Below are 19,536 nucleotides of genomic sequence, written 5' to 3'. Positions count from 1 at the left end.
AGGGCTTCAAAGCATGACCAGCCCCCAACTGACCATCTGCTCCTAGAGCTGAGCACCCCAACAGGGAGGGCACTAGCCACCTGAGGCTACTTATACGTATATTAATTTAAATGAAAAGAAAAGTCACTTCCTTGGTCACACTAGACACATTTCAAGGGCTCAACAGCCACATGTGGCTAGTGGCCACCATACTGGACGGTGCACATATAAAACATTTCCATCACCACAGAAAGTTCTATTGATCAGCATTTCTCCAGAGCAATTTGCTCAAGTCTTCCAAGTCTCAGCTTCCTCATGTGTAATGTGGGCATAATAATAGAACCTACCTCCCGGGACAAGAGTAAATGTGATAAGCCAATCAACACAGGCCCTGGTACATATGAAGCACTGACTAGAAGCTAACTCCTTTTTCTTTTCATTTGCTATCCACCTAAGCTTATTTCCATCACCCCAGATCACCTGTTGCTTACAACATTCCTAGGTAGATTGCAGGTACTCAGTAAAGGCTGCTGGCCTAGCGCTAGCTCCACGTCACTTCGTTCTCCTTGTTTCTGTCTTCCTATCTGTCAAATGGGAACATCGCCACCTATCGTGTACCTCTCCAAGGGGTATATACGGTGCAGTGTAGCTCAAGTAAGAGAGGAGATGTGAAAAGACACTCTCCAAACACACGAAAAACTGTTCAGAGAGATGTAGAACTTGGCACCCAGCTGGTACTCAATAGATGCTTGTGTGACAGATGCAGGCAGCTGAGAATGCTTCACTTCAGGTAAGCATACTTCTCACACTCCCCAACCACCCGCTGCAATACACACACGCCCTCCGGGAGAACGACTGTGGTCTCAGCAGTACCCAGTGGGCTGGGGCAGGCTGGAAGGGACATGGGGCCGGGGTGGGGCTGCCGGAGTGGAAGGGAACCAGACCCTGCCCCTCAAACCACAGCACGCGAGCAACTACATTGCCCAGTTACCCATTCCCTAATTCCCATGGTTCCCAACCGGGAACTGAGATCTGTGGGCTCTCCAGAACAGGCCCTTTTGGGGTGGGCATGCCAAGAGGGCACTGCACAGTCAGCCCTGGTTGCCAGGGTCCTGGGGTGGGTGGTTAAGGAACGAGAAAGGGAGATGGTTCCAGGAGGCCGCTTCCTACCAGACACTACGCACCCCCTCCCTGGGCGGGCTCCCACCGCCCTGCAGGCAGCCACACTGCCAGGCTGCCTGACACTCTTCCTTAGCCCCATCCCCTCACTGCACACAGTCCAGGCCCGGGACCCCGCCCTGGCCAAACGTCGTGCCACCCCATCGTTCCAGCCACTCTGTTGCTCTCCAGGTCCACTGGCCCTTGTCCAACCACTCTGGACCAAACAGTGCCTTGTAGGGGAAGAAAGTCTGCTTCTGCCAAGGGAGTCCTGGGGCCAAGTCAGCATGACTTACGGGGGCTGCTCTCTGGGGGCAAAGACACAGACTAGTGGCTGACTAACGAGATGAAGCTTTTCTGACTCCCCATGGCGGGGGGTGGGCAGACAGATGCCACCACAGGCTGAGGACCCAAACGCCGGGAAATCTAGAGGGGCTGGGGCTGCGCGCCTGGCAAGAGCAGGGGAGGAGGCCCCAAGGCACAGATAGTCTGGAGAATGGTCAGAAAAGGAAAAGGCAGCTTTCTGGAGGCTCGTGGAGACCTGAGCTCCTGTGCACAACGGCACCCCTTAATAACGCTAACAGTTAATGTTTGTCTACAGCTTTACAGTTCATAAAGCTCATTCACACATTTACTTTTGTTCGTGAAGATGGTATAATTATCTCTGGTTTACAAATGAGGAAACCAAAGCACAGGGAGGTTCAGTGCAACAAACACGGAGCTCCCAGTCAAGTGCTGACAGCTGCCTTGCCCCAAGCCTCTTTCCCAACCTTAAAAGGCTCCCAAATGGCCACAAGCCAGTAGCGGGGCACCCCCCACCCCCTTACCAGATCTCAGCCCAAGCCAGGTATTGACCAGAGTCCTGGAGCCAGCCCCAGGCCCCCTGAGGAGAGTTGGGAGCTGAGTCAGAAGCCAGATCCCAGAAGTGATGGAAGGCCGGAAACGTGCTATGGAGGGCCGGGCATGATTCAGCGTGGTGGGAGGGGTGAGGAGAGAGATTAAACATGGGCTCCTGGGCCGGGTGTGTATGCTAAGGCAGACGAAAACCTGCTGGTCTGCAAAGCCAGACAGGTGCAAACAAAAGGATCTAATGCAGGACTGGGGCTCAGGGCAGATCCCACCAAAATCACCGTTATGGTGAAGAGTGCGGGAGCCCCGAGACCACAGCAAGACAGGCTCTGTAATCCTGTCTCCTGTCGAGCTGAGTGAAAGAAAGGGACAGAACAGCGTGTGCTGTCCCCCCTCCAGGCATGCCCAGCCCCTCCCGCTGCCGCTGTAAATCTGCCTCTCAATCCAGCATCCCATAACACTGACTGACTGCTCTGCTCCATGTTCTAGGACCTGGGTTCCTCTGCCCTGCAGTGTCCTCCAACCTAGGTCCTCTGATCAAGCTTGGTGACCCAATGGCAACATCCTTGAGGATGGAGTCTGTGTCTTTCCTTTCTACCCAGCCTCACCTCCCCCTCCCCCACTGCCCAGGATCAGCACACCGTTGGGCCCATCATCCTGAATGAGTAGAACTAACCACACACACTGACGCCAGGCTGGCCCTGCCCCGAACCTGAAAGAAACCGGGCTTACACCCAAAGGAAGTAGTCCAACACCAAGTGAGGGCTTTTGTAAATATAGAAAACAAAGCAGCCAGAGCCACAGCCATCTCCAGAGCAGTGCTCTCAGCTGCCCCCTCTTTAGGGCTTTAGGTTCAACAGGAGCGAGGGAGTGGGGAAGGGTCTTCTTTTTACTCCAGACCTCAGAAGGCTCCTGATGGCTTTTAAGCCCTCTGAGCTGGGAGGTTCTTCTTCTCTGAGACTCAAGGATAAGTTGCTTTCCCCACAGGACCATTTTCAGGGAAATGCCACCGGAGGATGGCATTTAGAGGATACGTAAAGGCAAATTCCAGTGACTTCATGAATTGGCCGGCCTGGTGTGTGCCTTTGGGAATGCGGCCCCCGCTCTGAGGCTGGGCCACTTAGAATGCTTCCACCAGAGCAGGTGACATCTAAGAACAGACTGTGCACGCTGGTCGAGAACCTGAGCTCTGGGCTGGGAGTGGGAAGGGTCACGGCTCATCCCGCCCGGGGCCCCACAGGCTCCCTACCAGGTCTCACGGCCAGCGCGGCAGCACAGCGGGCCTGACCCAGCTCGTTGGTGGCGGTGGCTGTGTAACTCCCGGCATCGGCCGCCCGGGCCTCCCGGAGCAGCAAGGTATGCCGCTCTCCTTCAGCCCGGATGAGAAGGCGGCCATCGCTGCGCAACGCAGACCCATCCTTCTGCCAGGACACTGTGAGGAAGGAGCGGAGTGACTGGATGCCATGGCCCACAGCAGTCCACTGGAGCAAATCTCCCCTCACCCCACACAGAGCCCAAACCCTAGGGAATCCTGAGGACTGCCCCCTCACTCACAGAAGCCCAGGCCTGCCCTCTCTCCTCCCAGGGGGTTCTGGGAAAACTCCCCTAACACACACACAGGAGTCCAGCAAGCCCCATGGGGCAGATGTGCCTCCTCCCCTTCCCCTCCCTCCGAGGACTGACGGGGGACCTCCCGCTCCCTGTCTCAACCTTAGCCTGGCCCCAGCCCTGGAGCTCACCTTGGGGCGGGGGGTTGGCAGTGATGATACACTTGAGCAGTACATCTGCCCCTGGAGCCGCTACCACATTCTGCAGAGGGATCTCAAACACAGGGGCCTCCAGGGGCTCTTCTCCAGCGGACACATATGAGTCATCTGAAGACTCTGCCGGAGACATGGGTGACGAGGTAAGGGGACATGGTCCCTGTGGGGATGACTCAGGGGGACGGGGGATCGTGACAGCCTTGTATCTTAGAAAGCCAAACCCAGAGAGAAGGGCTTCCAGAAGGTGGGGTTTGGGGAACAAGGGCTCTCACTCCTGAATGTCCTGAAACAGGGAGGAAAAGACAGAAGAGAGGTTCTCAAACAGGACAGGGCAGCCAGGACTCCACATTAGCTGGACTTCTCAACTTCAGCCACAGCGACTGTGGTTTCTGGAAGAAGTCTTGCACGTCTTTCCACAAATCAGTCATCAAGGGTGGTAGATCAGGCCCTGTTTTAGGAAGTGCTCTGAGTGCACAAGGTGTTCCCAGCTGCCAAGGAGACCGAGTACAAGCTAATAGCAACCCAAGCCTTAAGCAGTAATACCGCTGTCACAGGACAACATGTGGTAAGTTGCCAAATTAGTGATGCCACCGGATTCAAGAGGGAGCAGCACGTGGGTCCAGCAGCCGTCTGAGACGCCTCACGAATCAGCGTCGATTCTGACCATCCACCAAACAGTAATACTGTACCTACAGTGCACTAAGCTCTGTATGAGTACCAGGAATACAACAAGAAGAAGCACTCCCTGCTTCCAGGAAGCTTGTACGCACGAATATATCCTCCAACCCCACTGCAGTGGGTCCCTCTACCAGAATGGCCCAACTCTGACATTCTTTAAGCTAAACAAAGCACAGCGTAGGTAGCCAAAAGAGCAGCGAGACTCCCAATCACACTGTTTTCCAGCTCCACAACCTTGGACAAATGATATAACCTCTCTGCGCCTCAGCTCTGTTATCTGCAAGGTGGAGCTGATAAGTAACACTCAACATCTTACACAGCTGACGTACAAATTAAAATAAAACAACATCCCTAAGCTCCCAGTTAATACAACACCTGTATTGTGGTATGCAATAATGTGGCCAATAGGGCAACGGACAGGTACCTAATTATTTTTTAAAACTCTGAGATGGTAATACTTAAATTAAAAATAAATTAACTTTGATAAAGAAAAATACAAGGTGGTAAGTGAAACGAAAGCAACTCTGACGAGGGTCCTGGGAGCAGTGAACACAGGCATCTGGCCTGGGGAAGCAGCAGGGGGTGCGAGTGAGTCAAGGATGGCTTCCTAGGTCTCCATCCAGGAGTGGACCCTGAGTTGATGTTCAGGGTGAGCAGAATTAGGAGCAGGGGCATTCTGGCTGTTGGCCACCATCCACAGGACGACTGGGAGACAACACACAGGCTGGCATGTATCTACGGTCAGCACAGCCACACAAGGAGTCAAGGATGGGAGAGAGGCAGCGAGGTGATAGACCGGGTCAGATCTCAGTGGCCACAGGTGGGTCAGGGGATGGCGCTGGGATGAAAGGGCACAGATGAGAGGTGGCTGGCCCAAAGCTCGCCTGGAACAGGGGCCTGACACATTATTTACTGAGATGGCTTTCCATCTCTTCCCCCACAGAGGAGTGGGGTTTGGAGGGGCTCCTTAGATTCCCAGCAATGCCTCCCACCATGGTTAGGTCCTTGACCCAGCTGGCCATTGGACCCAGGGCACCTGCGGCAGGCATCTGGGCACCTTTCTTTCTTCGGCTCCCCCCAGCCTCCACCAAAACACACTCGCACTCTGCCTCACCAGCCGGCAGATTCCAGCACAAGGACCTTCACAGACCTTCACTCAAACTCGAACCTGGTGCTTTCCCTGTGAAGCCCGCCCTCTCAACCGCCCAGCAGCGTCGCTCTCCCCAAACGTCCTCCCACCCAGGTCTCACTCAGCACCTTCTCAGCCCTCGCCGAGGCCTTACCGAGCTCAGGTGAGGTGGGCCGGGCACGGCGACCTCTGCCCTGGCTGCGGGCCCCTCGGCGGTCCCAGGGCCCCCAAGGACCGTCCTCCTCCGGTCCTCTGCGGAGCCTCTTCTCGGCCTCAGGCCCCGCCCTGTTCTTCTCCAAGGTCTGGGGCACAGCAGTGCTCTCCTGGCCCGGCGTGGCCCAGGGCAGGAAGCGCACGGCCTGCGTTGGGGGCTCCCGCTTCCGACCCGGGGGCGCTCTCGTCCTGGCCTCGGGGGGATCGGTGGCGGCGGGGGGCGGCACGGGACTTCGGCACTCCTGGATGGCTCTGCTCCGGGTCAGCGGGAACTGGTCCCGGCGCCTGACTTCCTGCTGCGGGCCTTCCCCCGGCTCTGTCCTGCCCGCCGGCCCGCGGCTCCTGGGCCTCCCCTGTTCGTCCCCGAGCTTCCCCGTGACGCTCGGAGGGGGTGACTGGGCGGCGGCGGGACTCTCGGCCCGAGGGGTCTTGGGAGTGGAGGGCCGGGAGAAGAGCGGGGGCTCGCCAGGCTCTCGGGGGGACGGGGCCCGCTGCAGCGTGGCGCGCAGGGACTCGTGAGAGCGCACCAGCTCCTCCCGCGACGTGGAGCGGCGGATGCGGCCCAGCTCCTGGGCAAAGCGCAGCTCAAGGTCACAGGCCGGGCTGCGCTGCCGCGTGCGCTCGTCCAGCGAGGCCGCCTTCTGCTGGAACAGGCGGCGGCGCTCGGCCACGCTGCCCCCCGGCGCCCGAAGCTCCTCCTGCGAGGTCCCGGGTGTGCCCCAGGGCGCTCCGCCGTCGGATTTGGGCTGCTCCAGTGAGCGGGCCTTGCGCAGGGGTACCCATGGCCGCAGGGGCGCCGGCGGCGAGTCGCTGCGCTCCAGGCTGCGCCGTCGCTCCTCGAAGAACTGCAGCTTGTCCAGGATGCGGGAGCCGGCACGTACCAGCCTGGGCGAGCGGCCCAGCGCCGACAGGCGGCCAGAGGCCTCGCTCAGTGGTGTCTGGGGCCGGGACTCTGCCGTGCCCGCCAGCGAGGGCCCCGACGACTTGGACTTTTTCCCTCGCTTCTCTTCTGCGGTGGCGTCCTCCGGCAGCACAGGCTCCTGCGTGCGCCGGTGGGGCGATGTGGGGGTGGCGGGGGGCTGGGCGCTGGGTCCCGGCGGGGGCCGCTTACCCACCCGAGGGGACGGTGGGGGCAGCAGCGCGGATTTGGAGGGAGGCGGTAGGGCGGGGCGACGCGGGGCCTCACTGGCCGGCTGAGGCTGAAGATCAGGCTCCTCCCTGTGCAATCCGCTCTGAGGGACGCTGCTGCAGAACCAAGAGGAAGAGGGGTAGAAGATTTAGGGATCTCCCCTCCTAGGCCTTCAGCTCGTCATAGGAATTGGACGGTGGGGCATGCTGGGAAGGCTTGGGGGTGACATGGGTCAGACCCTCTGCCCCCTCCCCCCAAGAGGAAGGCACAGCCATAGCAGGTGCTGGGGAGAGGCTGGCTGCCCTGGCACCAGAAGACTGGTCTGGTGGCTGGGCCCAAGTACAGACTCAGCATCCCGGGCTCTGGCCAGTCCCCTCCCCCCAGCCCCGGAAGCTGGGAAATAGCAAAAACAGAACGGAGCGGTGGGAGAGAAAAGAATGCTTAGGACCCAAAGGATGGTGAAGAAAGGCAGGAGGGTTGGATGGGGAGGGGCCCTCTCAGGAATGCAGCCTCCCACTCATTCCTGCCCCCAGCTGGCCCCCGCAGCCCTGCCCATCCTTAGCAGGACATACCCCTTTCACAGTGGCCTCTAGAAGAATAGGCACTAGCCTTCGGGGGGCAACACCCTTATCCCAGGGACTACCTAGCACCTACTCAGACCTAAGCCCCTTGCCAGTGCTGACACAACGCAGCAGGTGGCAGATGAAGTCCCTGGGGTGGGAGACTAGAATACCCAGGTTCCCATTCTCTTTGATCAATCTGCCCCCATTACAGGCCTTTGACTTCCTCCTGCCTCTGGGAAAATTACCTTGAATCCTTTGAACCCCCTCACCCACCTCCGCCACCTTCCTCCCACCCAGCACAGAAGCTCCCCAAAGGGGTATGCTCCGAAATAACTCAGCTCAGAAATAACTACTGCGTGGGCCTGAAGAGGGGGGTGTGGGAGAAGAGGAAGAGGGAATGAGCTGGTCAGCTCAGAGTACCCCTCTCACCCACAGAGATTTTGATGCCCAAGAGCTGGGCCTCAGTTTCCCCTATCTGGATTCTTGGGGAACACATCAAACAGAAGGATTGGCAAGGAAAGGAATTGGAGATATTAACATCATACCTGACTCACTGGAGAGAGCTTACTAAAAACTTAGGAAATGGCTCATTGAGTACTCACTGTGTGCCAAAGCGTGGACTAAATATGCTTAAGGTGCACTGAGCCGCTTAATCCTTACAACAATCCTCCGAGATAGGAAGCGTTACTGCTTCCATTTACAGATGAACAAATTGAGGCTTAAAGAGGAAAAGTGCCTTACCAAGGTGACACAGCTAGGAAATGGCTGGTATCAGGACTGAAACCCAGGTGGTCTGACTCCTGAGCCCTTATTCCCTGCAAATGTCTAGGATTCTGAGGGCACAGAAGGGAGGAGAAATAGGGTACCAGCCACAAGCAGAAGTTCTAGCAGGTGCCTGAGTGTACGGATGTTTCAGACTACCTGGGTCAGCCACCCACACTGCAGACCCCACCTCTGACTGCAAGGTGGGGGGGGGGGGGGAGGGGAGGATGATGGGTAGAAGAGCAATCCACAGTGTCCTGAGGGAACAGAATCTCAGCCAGCCACCTGCAGGGAGGCAGAGTTTACTATGGGGAAGGGACAGCAGAGAGCAGAGTCCCTGATGAATGGCCTCTGGGAACTGGGTAAGGCATTGGAAAGAAAACGGGGACAGCAGAGGAGGCCTCTTGCTGGCAGTTCTGAGCTCCAGGCCAGCCTCTGTACCACAGACACCGCTAAGGAAATGGGTTCCTCTGAAGTTGCCATAGCAACTCCAGGCTTAGGCTGAGGCCTGGCAAAGGAAGGCAGGGAAGGAAAAAGCGAGTCCAGGGCCCAGGAGTGCCTGGTTAATGCCAACCAGATAAAGCAAGGGAGCCTCCCCTGCCCCAGACCTCTCCCCTGCCTACCGCTAGCCATTCCAACCACCTTCAAAACAGCCTCCCTCCACCAGGCTCCTTCTTCCTCCTCCATGATGGTCCCTCCCCCACACACTCATACCCATCACAAGTTAGGCCCCTCTCAGCTCCCCAAATGTCCCCCAATACCTCTACCATCAGCCACTCCCCTCTTCTACTATAGCACTCCCTCCTGTATCTGCCAGCCCCCAAATCTCTAAAAATGGCTCCAATGCCTCACTCCAAACACCTCCGCTCCTTGCCACCCCCTGCCACGACAACCTTCATCCCTCCCACGCCCCCCCCCCCCCCGACAGGCATTTCCCACCAGGTCATCACATGCTCCTAGCCTCCATCACTCAGCCCTCTACCTCCACCCCAGCCCCCTGACTCCATCCCTCCCTGCCCACCCCTGCCTCCCACACACCCCACATCCTCCTGCCTTCCCAGGCCCCTGGCCCCATCTACTCCCTGACCACCTCACTCTCTTCTCTCTCCCGGCTGTGCTCTTGCTCCCTTGCTCTCCTGCTCTCTCGGGAGCTGCCTTGCGGAAAGGTTCCGTTCCTCCCAGAAAAAGGCCCACATGGGAACAGGAATGTGCAGAGAGAAGAAAAGGCAGCAGCTGCTGAGACAGCAGGCACGGAGGGGGCCCTGGGGGGGGGGAATCTGGGGGACAACTGGAGCCTGAATGGGCGAGGTGAGAGAGGGCCCCTGGGAAAGTGGAGATCTTGGAGGGGACGAGGAAGGGACAGAGGGGTCCACGAGACCATGGCGATGGCAGGGGGAAGCCAGGGCCAGTGGGAACAGGAGGCTGTGGGTGGTGACGGCACAGGAGGGAGACGGAAAGTGTGGGAGGACAGAGTAGGTAGCTGGGGCCAGGGTGGAAGCAGGGGCGGTGGAGAAGTGCACAGAGGGATGGATGGTGCAGGGGAGGTGGGGATGAAGGCTGACGGGGTGGTGAGGGGCAGTGCAGGACAGCATGGTGAGGTGGAACAGTGCAGGCCTGGGTGAGGCCATTACTTACACGTGAATCGAGAGCGCCCGTCCTCTGTACAGACTGAATGCGCTGCCATACAGGTCACTGGCCACCGAAAGGCTATCCTCTGACCCCCAGCTTGCGCCCACCAGATTAGCTCGAGACGCCCGTACCAGCGGCTCCACCCCCAGGTGCCGTGGCCCGGCCCCGGTTGCCTGTGCTTGCCTTGGGCTGCCCGGGAGGCGGCGGGTGCCACCCCTGCTGCCCGCTTCCTGCTCCAAGACCGTCTGCCCGCTGCCCCACCAGCTCACTTGCTCCTCTGAGGTGCCTGTCACGGAGGTCGGGGGTGTGTCCAGGGAGGTGCCCACCAGGGTGTCGGAGCCCCCTAGAGAAAGGAGCACGGTGAAGCCCGGGCACCTCTTGTAGGAAGCCCGCCTGCCTGCTCTTAGAGCAGCCCAGATAGCTCACCCGTGGGGGTGCTGAAGTCCCCGTCATCCCGAAGCTCCAGGCGCTGGGTCCCCTGCACATCGCTGATGTCATCCTCGCCCGTCTCCGAGTCTGGAGAAGAAGGGGTCTGTGTGGGCAGGGCCCTCCTCCCTCTGACTCCAACTCTTCCCTGTGTCTCCTCCCGCCTCCCCCCCACCCAGCAGGCTCCATCTTACCACCAGCACGGCTTCCACACCTATCTTCTCCCCTCTTTTGCTCCCCCACATGCCCCTGCCCTTCCTGGGCTGCTCAGGCCAGTCCCGTGGCTTCACCTCTGTGCCCCTGGCTACTCACCCCTGCCTCCCTGGTAGTGCTCTCAAAGCCACCTACCATCCCCCCTCCCAGCCACTTAATGGATTACCAGGGTCTCAGCCCTCCCCTCCTCCCTGGTCAGTGATAGCTTAGGTTCCTGTGCAGCCCCCAAACAACAAGATCCTAGGTTCCAAGGCTCTAAAGTGTGGGTTCCAATACTCCAGGAACAAAGGGGAGTCACCTCAGAGTCGTACTGTCAGGGCACTTGACCAACCGCAGGGCCAGCCTGTCCTCCACCCCAAGCCAGCCGCCGGAACACATCAGGGTGCAGCTGAGGCAGGGTGAGGAGAGGCCAGGATCGGGCAGGGAGAGGGGAGTGGAGGGCTAGGGCAGGAGCCAGTTTCCTACCGTAACTTTGCTTTCTGCAGGAGCGGAAAACTTCGCTTCCATAGGAGCAGCAGGAGAGAGACATGGACAGACTGTTATCAGAGCGTTTGTGGTGTAGGGCGTGGTGGGTAGGCAGGACAGAGGGGGCATGAGGGTACCCAGTGCCCAGAAATGCCCTGTGGGGATGGGGGAGGGGGAGGGAGGCACCTGGAATGGGCAAAGCATCTCTCATCCTGACTGCCTGCAGGCTCCCACTGTGCCCAGCTGGGGAGCACACCTGTTTAGACTGGTTATTCCAACTACCCCAGCAATTCTGTACCCTTGGCACTCTCACTGGTGCTGCCACTGGCCACGCACACACATGTACACACATACATCTGCTGGTGTTGAGCCCAGTCACAGACCCAGGCCCCCCATTAGGGGTTAGGCCCACCCTCCTTAAAATACTTGCGCTGTGCTTTGACCCTTCCTTGCAAACCAATCTCCCCACCTGTTCTGCATCATGATGTGACAGCTACCCTCTTCCTGATCCCTCTCTTCTACTTCTGAGTGGTCCTCAACAATGCCCAGTGGTTAGGCGAGAAGCAAAGTTTCCTGGGCATATTTTTAACTTTCCCAGGTTCTATCAGGTTCTGTGCCTCAGTTTCTCTATGAGTGCTATGACAAGCAGGAGCCACGTGCTGGTTGTCAAAGCATGGCAGTGAGCTCATCACCACTTGGCCCCACAGATGGAGAACCCTGAGCCCAGGCCCATGTTGGGGTGTGCTAGTGAGTCCCCCCCTCCCCCGCCATTGTTAGGTTCTCTCTCAGAGGGTACGGGGCACCTCCTTGAGTGGGTATGGATGTGTACTGGGGGATCCCACATCTCATGGGCTGTCTTCCGGGCCTGGGTGCCTCATGAAGGGACATGGACCAAGAAAAGGAGTGGGCATGGGCTAGAGCAAGGAGCCCATGGTCCACGCACCATGGGTGAGTCGGCCAAAGGCCCGGCGGGAGTGGCCGGTTTTCTGAAAGAGAAAAGCCAGAATGAATTGTTGAGGGGAAGGCTCACTCCTGATGTCCCTTACTTCCCATCGAAACCTCTATATTAAACAGAAACTCGGTCCAGGGGCTGGGGTGGGGCGGGGGTGGGGGTGGGGGGTAATGCACAGAGACTTAGGGCAGCCAGCTTCCCCAGTAGGGAATGTTTCCACTCTTCCCAGCCTTTCAGCCCTCCCAGCAGGAGCTCCAGGCTGGCTACCCAGCTTGGCTCTGGGGAGGAGCAGAGGAGGAAGGAGAGAGAGGACAGCAAAGCTGTGGGTCAAATGCTGGGACTCTGACAGAGGCTCACAGGACTGGGGACCTGAGCGACAACCCCCCCCCCCCGAGATAGAAGCTAGGGGATAAAATAGGAAGCTGACTGAGGTGAAGGAATAAAGGGGGGGGGGGGTGCTTGGATGACTGGGAGATGGAGGGACGAGGGCACAGATTCCTGCTTGGGGGGGTAGGTGGGTGAGGACAGATACCTGAAATAGGTGTCAAGCGGGCGGGGAGGGTGATGGGGGAGCAGAAGGCAAGGTCCCCCAAGGGCCGGAGCCTCACGAATGCAGGAAGGAGGCCCGGGTACGCGGAGGACAGGGCAGGGCTTAGGGAATTTATTGCGCTCGGCGCGGATCCCTGTGCGTTGCTTCCAGGAGCTCGGGAAGATGGAAGGCTCCAGAGTGGGGGGGCTGGGGAAAGCCGAGGCGGGGGGCCGGGGTTGGACCGAGGCGAGAGGGGACGGGGTGGCAAAGAAGCCAGTGGGTGCTCCACGCCGAACTGCGGCGGGGGCCTTCCCGGGGGGTCGCGGGGATTGCGGGCAACTGGGGGTCTGCCCTTCGGCACGGGGAGGGGCCGGCGCGCGCGGCACGCAGTCTGGGGAGCCCCCCACAGCGCGCCCGGCCGCGGCCCTGGGCCGCTGGGTGGGGCGGGCGCGGCCCCGGCGCCCCCTCCCCCGGGGCCCGGCCGCGGTGACCCGCCCTCCCTTGGGGCGCCCAGCCCTGCCCGCCCCTCCCGGCGCCGCCCGCCCCCGGAGCCCTCACCTGGAAACGCTTCTTCACCCACAGCTTCTTCATGGCGGGGGAGGGGGCCGCGCCGGCGGCCGGGCGAGGAGGGGACGGGCGGGGGCGGGGCGGAGTCGGAGGCGGGGCCGGGGGCGAGCGGGGGAGCGGGCGGGAGCCGGCGCCGGTGGCGGTGGCGGAAGGAGCCGCGGGGCCGCTGGAGCCCGGGCGGGGGGAAGGCGGCGGCGGCAGCGGCGGCGGCGGCGGCGGCGTCCAGAGCCCGCCCCTCCCCCGCCAGCCTGCACCCCACCTGGCGCCCCTTCCCAGGCCTGCTCCCCTGCGACCTCCGGGGCGGCGCTCACCTGCCTCCGGTCACCCCCGCCCCGCACCTGCCTCCCGGGCCCTGGGCACATGGGGAAACTGAGGCACAGAATGGGGTGCAGCGGCCCCTATGAGAGTTCGGGCCACCCTCTCATTGGCAGCCCGACGCGGTCTCCACGCCACCCCCACTCGCGTCCCGCGGGGCCGCTCTGGAAGGTCAGCCGCATCTCGACTTGCTCACTCCACAAACATGCGCACACTCCACTGTGCCAGGCAGTACCGAACTCGTCACCGCGGGAACACGCCGCAGGGCCACAGCGCCGGGCGGGGGCGTCTAGGTCGCACACTGGGTAAAAGTCCTGGTGGGTGGGGGCTCCGTGCTGCCATGGACCGAGACTAAAAACCCTCTGGCTCCTCAGGAGAGCCAGAGAGGACCCTAGAGTCTCTTGATGGTAGGTACTCTGTCCCTACCCCGTGGCGCATACACACACACACACACACACACACACACACACACGCTAAGGTGCCCAGAGATACTATTATTCACAAATAGGACCCATTTTCTCATTCATAGGTGAGTGTACTCCCAGGCTTCCTTTGTCCTTCTCCCATTCAGAACCATGCACACTCTGCCTACACAAAACTCAACCCTTCCTTCCCCCCACCCAGCAATCATTATAACTAAGTTTCTTAAGCATTTACTAAGTGCCAGGCACTTTATAAATGTTACCTCATTGACAACAACCCCTTATGGACATTTAACAGGCTCCATTTAACTGACAAGTGACTAAGGCTCAGAGAAGTCCTATCACTTAGCCAAAGCCATACAGGTTCTGTGTCACCCTGTCCTCTAGATCCAAATCCCCACCCCAGCATACACAAGTAGTGCCATTCCTGGCTTCTGAGCTGTGACTACAAAGTCATCTTCATTAACAATTACTGCATGCTTAGTATGTACTGAGCATTGTGCTAAGCACTTTTACATGAATCAATTCATTTAAGCTTTACAATGAGAGGCAGGACTGAGGCAGAGAGAGGTTATTTGCCCAAGGTCACACAGCCAATCACCGGGGGAGCCAGGATTCTAACCCAAGCACTGTGACCGAGTTATTGACCACTATGCAATAAAGCCTCACATGCTAATAAGTCAGTATGTTCCCTAACTTTATTTCTTTAAAACAGGGGTCCAAAATAAATACACAGCCAACTGATGAGTTTTGTTTAGCCTGCACTCTTATTTTAGGTGGGGCATGGACCTTCAAGTTCAGCCCCTGATGACAATACCTCTCTGTTATCAATTTCTACTGGGCTTCTGAAGTTATTTGAATTTATGGACCTTTTTTTTTTTTTTTTAGTTTAAAGTCATGTCTTGTACATTCTGGGTGCACACAGGTGGTCCTGTTTCCCAGAACCTCAAAGGCAAATGTTGCATGTACAGGCATGTGCATGGGGATGTACACTCAGAGCATACACGTGTGCGTCCATATCGGTTCCAGTCAGAGCACCCTGGACACCCACAGGCGCTTTCCCTGCCCACCCCCAAACACACCCACTCACAGATGGGGAAGCTGAGTGAGGAGAGGGGGTAACTTGAGCCCCTGTTCCCCAGGAGAATCCGAGGGGCTGGCACATTCCATAGCAAAAATAACCAATGGACAGCGGGCGTGAGTGACGGGACAGCTGGGCCGAGGACAGGCCTGTGGGATTCTGTGTTCCTGTTCTGGGTCTGCACTGCTCACCCCCACAGGGCTGGCCTGCGATAGGCTTGCAGGGTGGGCCACCCCCAGCTGGCCCTAGATTGCCCCATTTTCCCCTCCATGGCTGGACAGGTGTGCCCCTTTGTCATTTCCCCAAACCCAGACTTCCAATTCCCACACTGCTAGCATTTCCCCTTCCAAAGAAAGCCCAGCTCATCATGCCATGCCCGATCTCTCACACGGACCCTCCTCAGAGCCAGATGCACCCACTCCCCTCCTCCTTGCCTCTTCTCTTTCCTTCCTGGAAGGTCCAATTTCTTCCTTCCCTCCTTTTGCTTACCCTGCTCTGCATTTCTGACATACTATAATATTTTTGCTTATTTATTGTGTTGATTGCATATCGTCTGTCTCCCCTCACTAGGATGTAATCTCTAGGACAGGAACTTGGGGGTTTCCCCTCCTCTCGTGTAGCCCAAGCACCTGAAACAGTGCCTGGCCCACAGTAGACACTCGATAAAATGAGAGGGGAGGGCAGAGCTGGGGATGGTGCGGATAGGGATGGTAAAGCTTCCTGGAACAGCTCATTCATCGAGCCCTCCTCCCTCCTCTGTCCAGACCCAGACCCTTTCCTAAGAAATAGCTGGAGCAATGGCCATTTCAAGTTCCACTCAGGATCTTCCCAGGAGAGCCTTCCCTGGCTTCAGGAAAGTTCTCCTGCATGGGCTTTGGCTACTTTGGGGCTTCTCTGCTCCTGTCTCTCTTTTATCCCAGGGCTCCTCACTGCTGCCACTCTGGCTCCTCCTCCCCTACCTGATGAGGCCTGGGCATGAATGGATGGCGACACTCTCCCCACCCATTCCCAACTCCATACTAGTCTCCTCCTGGCTTTTCATCCAGACATTCCAAATTCCTGGTGAAAAAGAGTACTGCAGAATATTCCTCAACACAGGTTCTGGTGTATTCCCACCTTTTCCTTGCTGAACAAGCCCTCTCTCCCTGTCTCTACCTCTCCTCTCCATGCTCTCAAGTCCCAGCATGGTCCACTCCTATATGTTGACCTTTGGCCCTTCTGATTGAAACCAGAGTCTTCCAGACTCCAGCTACACAACATGCAACTAACAGGGTAAGCACTGTCAGCTTGCCCCCTCTCTCGGCTGTGCCTTGTCCTCCTTACCCCTTGCCCTTTAAGCCTCCACCTCCAACCACACATGTCCCAAGCTTCGAGGGTGGTGCTTGTTCTGGTCACTTGATTGGCACATAGCTCCACAACCCAGTCATGAAAGAGAATGCCCACCTATCTTGGACCAGCTACGGGCCAGAAGATGGCTTTGGGGATATGGTTGGGAGAAGGATGGTTAGTGATGATAGATCCTTGCCTTTAGTCTTCCCACGCTTCTCTTCCTGAGGACAGGCAACGTGGACCTGAACCCAAAGACCTGGCTTTCAGATCTGGCTCTGACACCTCTCTTAGGCATGTGACCTTGAGTCAATTCCCTCTTGGAACGCCAGTTTTCTTGTATGTGTAACCATCACAACAGTAATCTAGGCTTAGAAGATCAAATAATGGAATGATAGAGGGTTCTGTACACATGCTAAGGATTCTACAGGTAGCCTGCATGTCTGCCATCTTCACTATTCCTGGTCTTTCCTCATTTCTACACCCCAAATCCCACTCTCTTGTGTCCCATCCTCCAAACTCTCCAGCCTGTGGCCCACTTGTCTTCTTAAGGCCTCAGTCTCCCCAAGCCATGCCAATATGCCTCCATGCTTGAGCTAACATCTCAGGAGGAGTGCCAGGAGCCTTAGCATCACCCTGTCTTCCGGAGCCAGACAGCAATCCCAGCCAGGAAACTGCCTCCTTCTTCTGCAGCCAGGTCCTGGCTTGGCTTCCTCGAGAACCCTGAAGTCCTCCTGCTGTCGATCCCCACCAAGAAAAGTTTTCCATGAGTAAGTCTGAGCAATGCTGAGCTGCTGGCCCAGCTGCCTCTGACCAAGACCTGTAACTGCAGGGACTGGCAGTGGGGGTGGGGGGCAGGGGGCAGGGGTGGGGTGGAGGGGACTGGGCAATAGGAGGAGGAGGAAGCCAGACTCATGCAGTCAGTCCCCCACCACCACCAAGCAAAGCCCTGCCCTCCCCCAAATCATGTGAAAGGGGCATAGTAGTTAATTAAGCACCTAGTTCTTCGCAGCGAATCAGATCCCCCCCAAAATCCAGCTGAGCCACCTTCTATCTGTATAAGACATGACATTTAATCCTCTCCACCAGCTCCCCCAGGATTGCTATGGGACTTCAATTATATATCAACAGATATGATAATGTGTCACCTGCCATGCAGTACTGTGGAGCTCTTCATAACATTACAGATTACCACCAAGAATAATTACCAACTGATAATAATTATAAGACTGGTCTTAGGGTAGGGGCGCCTGGGTGGCTCAGTAGGTTGAGGGTCTGACTCTTGATTTCGGCTCAGGTCATGATCTCAGCGTTGTGAGGTCGAGCCCTGCAGGGAGCTCTGTGCTGAGCAGGGAGCCAGCTTAAGATTCTCTCTCTCTCCCTCTGCCTCTCTCTCATAAATAAATAAATAAATAAATAAATACATAAATAAATAAATAATAAGACTGGTCTTGGGGTAAAGATTTTGCCCGTAGGAAAAAGCTCTCAAATGTGACTTATGACTTGCTGCAGCCCACTCCTTTTTGTTTTAACATAACTGTCAAAAGGCCCCAAGTCCAGTCCCCGGGGCACCTAGGGTCCTTTCCTAGCCCACGCCTCTCAAACGTGCTGTTCCACCAGCGCAGCCTGGAGACCATCCTCCTGGCCTCTATCTAGATACGCCCCGCCAGCATTCAGCCCTGCCAACCATGCTACCCAGTTTACAGAGGGACTGAGGAAACACATCTTGCAGGAGGGCTCTAGCACCCTGTCATTCTCCCCACTCTGGGGAACCAGAGCAGGCTAGAAGGCTCTCCTCTGAAAGAGAAGGTCTGGGCTACTCCCCATACAATGGACAGCTGCCCTCCCTTTCTCTTTCTCTCTCCTACCTCCAGAACTCCTTGAGTGGTAAAAAGCCCCCAAGGTGGAAACCAGGAGGAATGGGCTCTTAGTTCTGGGGTGGCTATAACTAGCAATATTTTTCTGGCAGATCTTTCTCCACTCTGGACTACAGTGTCCTCGCCTACAAAAGGAAGTATTTGGAGCTACTGTTCTCTGTGGTCATTTCAACTTGAAACAAATATGGCACTCCTCAGTGCTTCCTTTCCCCTCCCTAAAATCTCTCTCCCCCAGACTGTATTCTCACCAACCTATCTATCATGCACTTCGGTTTATGTTCTGTTTTCGGTCCCCTTTGCCCCAAGGGGACCAGATCCCCAAGGACTCCAATCCTCCCCCAGTTCAGAGCACTACCAGGATCGTCTTCTTCCCTGACTTCTGCGCCTGGCCAAGTACAAGGCTAATCAAGAGAAGCCAGCCTTGACCCTCTCTGTCCCAGGCTTGGCCACAGGAAGTCAGAGGAACCAGTTGTTGAAGACGGTGGGGGTGAGCAGGGTGGCACGCAGGAGAGAGGGGGGATGCTGACAGAGGGAGGTTGAGCCCCTGCTCCATCTTCCGACACGCTGTAACTCAGAGTCAGCTACCGAGGTCCCCCATCCTTGTGCCTCCTCCTTGTGTCTACCCAAGGGTGCACCCCTACACAACACCACCCAGCTGGAATGAGAATTCCCTGTTGAAGATGCCTGGGACACACTCAGTGATCAGTGATCCCCACGATCTTTGCCATCTCCCCAACTCCAGCCTACTTCCCCAGGATTCTGGTTCTGTCTGCAGAGAAGAACTGGCTGGCTTAGGGGCTGAGAAAGTTAAGGAAACCCAGACACTGACCCCGGGAGAGTCCGCCCTGGCCTGCCCCCCACACCAGCCCCAGCAGGACCCTGAGGACCAGGCCCAATCTCGGTCCCCTCCCTTCTGCCTCAGATCGACATCTGTCCCTTCACACACGAGCCTGGCACTCTACCCCCACATGGGCAGGGGCCCAAGCACAGGCCTGAGCATCCTCTTTCCACACCCTCTGAACCTCAGGTAGACATACATGGCCGATTGGCTTTCCATCCCAATTCCACAAACCCCCATCCCTCAACTGCTTGTGCCACCAGACCCCTCCACGGCCCGCATAGGTACACACGCACATGCACGTGCACACCCTTGCATGTGGATTCTCAAGCACCCTCCTCCCTGCACACCGGGAGCCCCCAGACCTAGCTTCACTCTCTGATGCTCTGTACTCTGTTCATAATTGTCTACCCACTGGCTTCTTCTAACTAGCCTGGTGCCCGTTACACCAACCCTCCCCAGCAACGGACTGTGAGGAGCTCTGACCCATCCCTTCACATCGCAGTGGGACCTGGGGAGCCCGCCCCTCTTTCAGACATGTGCACACCTGTCAGGGGTCCCAGGTCTAAGTTATCTGAGCTGATGAAGACGATTTTTCCCCAGGAGGACTCTCTTTACTGGAAACTAGGAGGGCTTTCACTATGGAAGTCCCAGAGAGGCCTGAGTGGGGCTC

General features: G+C 57.5%; 1 protein-coding gene across 12 annotated transcripts in view; it reads right to left on the bottom strand.

Annotated features, from left to right (window-relative positions):
* SPEG (striated muscle enriched protein kinase) overlaps positions 1 to 19,536 on the bottom strand; it is a 56,568-nt gene that overhangs the window by 36,165 nt on the left and 867 nt on the right. For 4 of the 12 annotated variants that reach the window (XM_043577918.1, XM_043577919.1, XM_043577920.1 and 1 more), the window contains exons 2-6: positions 10,279 to 10,368; positions 9,859 to 10,195; positions 5,711 to 7,014; positions 3,726 to 3,869; positions 3,236 to 3,418 (exon numbers count right to left, since the gene is read on the bottom strand). In XM_043577918.1, the coding sequence (XP_043433853.1) occupies positions 3,236 to 3,418; positions 3,726 to 3,869; positions 5,711 to 7,014; positions 9,859 to 10,195; positions 10,279 to 10,368 (2,058 nt within the window). Of the gene's footprint in view, positions 1 to 3,235; positions 3,419 to 3,725; positions 3,870 to 5,710; positions 7,015 to 9,858; positions 10,196 to 10,278; positions 10,369 to 10,956; positions 11,943 to 12,995; positions 13,088 to 19,536 lie in introns of those variants that run through there. The other 8 variants (XM_043577916.1, XM_043577914.1, XM_043577923.1 and 5 more) reach the window with 8 other exon arrangements.

This window comes from Prionailurus bengalensis, chromosome C1, assembly GCF_016509475.1.
Source record: "Prionailurus bengalensis isolate Pbe53 chromosome C1, Fcat_Pben_1.1_paternal_pri, whole genome shotgun sequence".
Lineage (NCBI taxonomy): Eukaryota > Metazoa > Chordata > Mammalia > Carnivora > Felidae > Prionailurus > Prionailurus bengalensis.
This window is presented reverse-complemented; position numbering and strand designations above follow the sequence as displayed.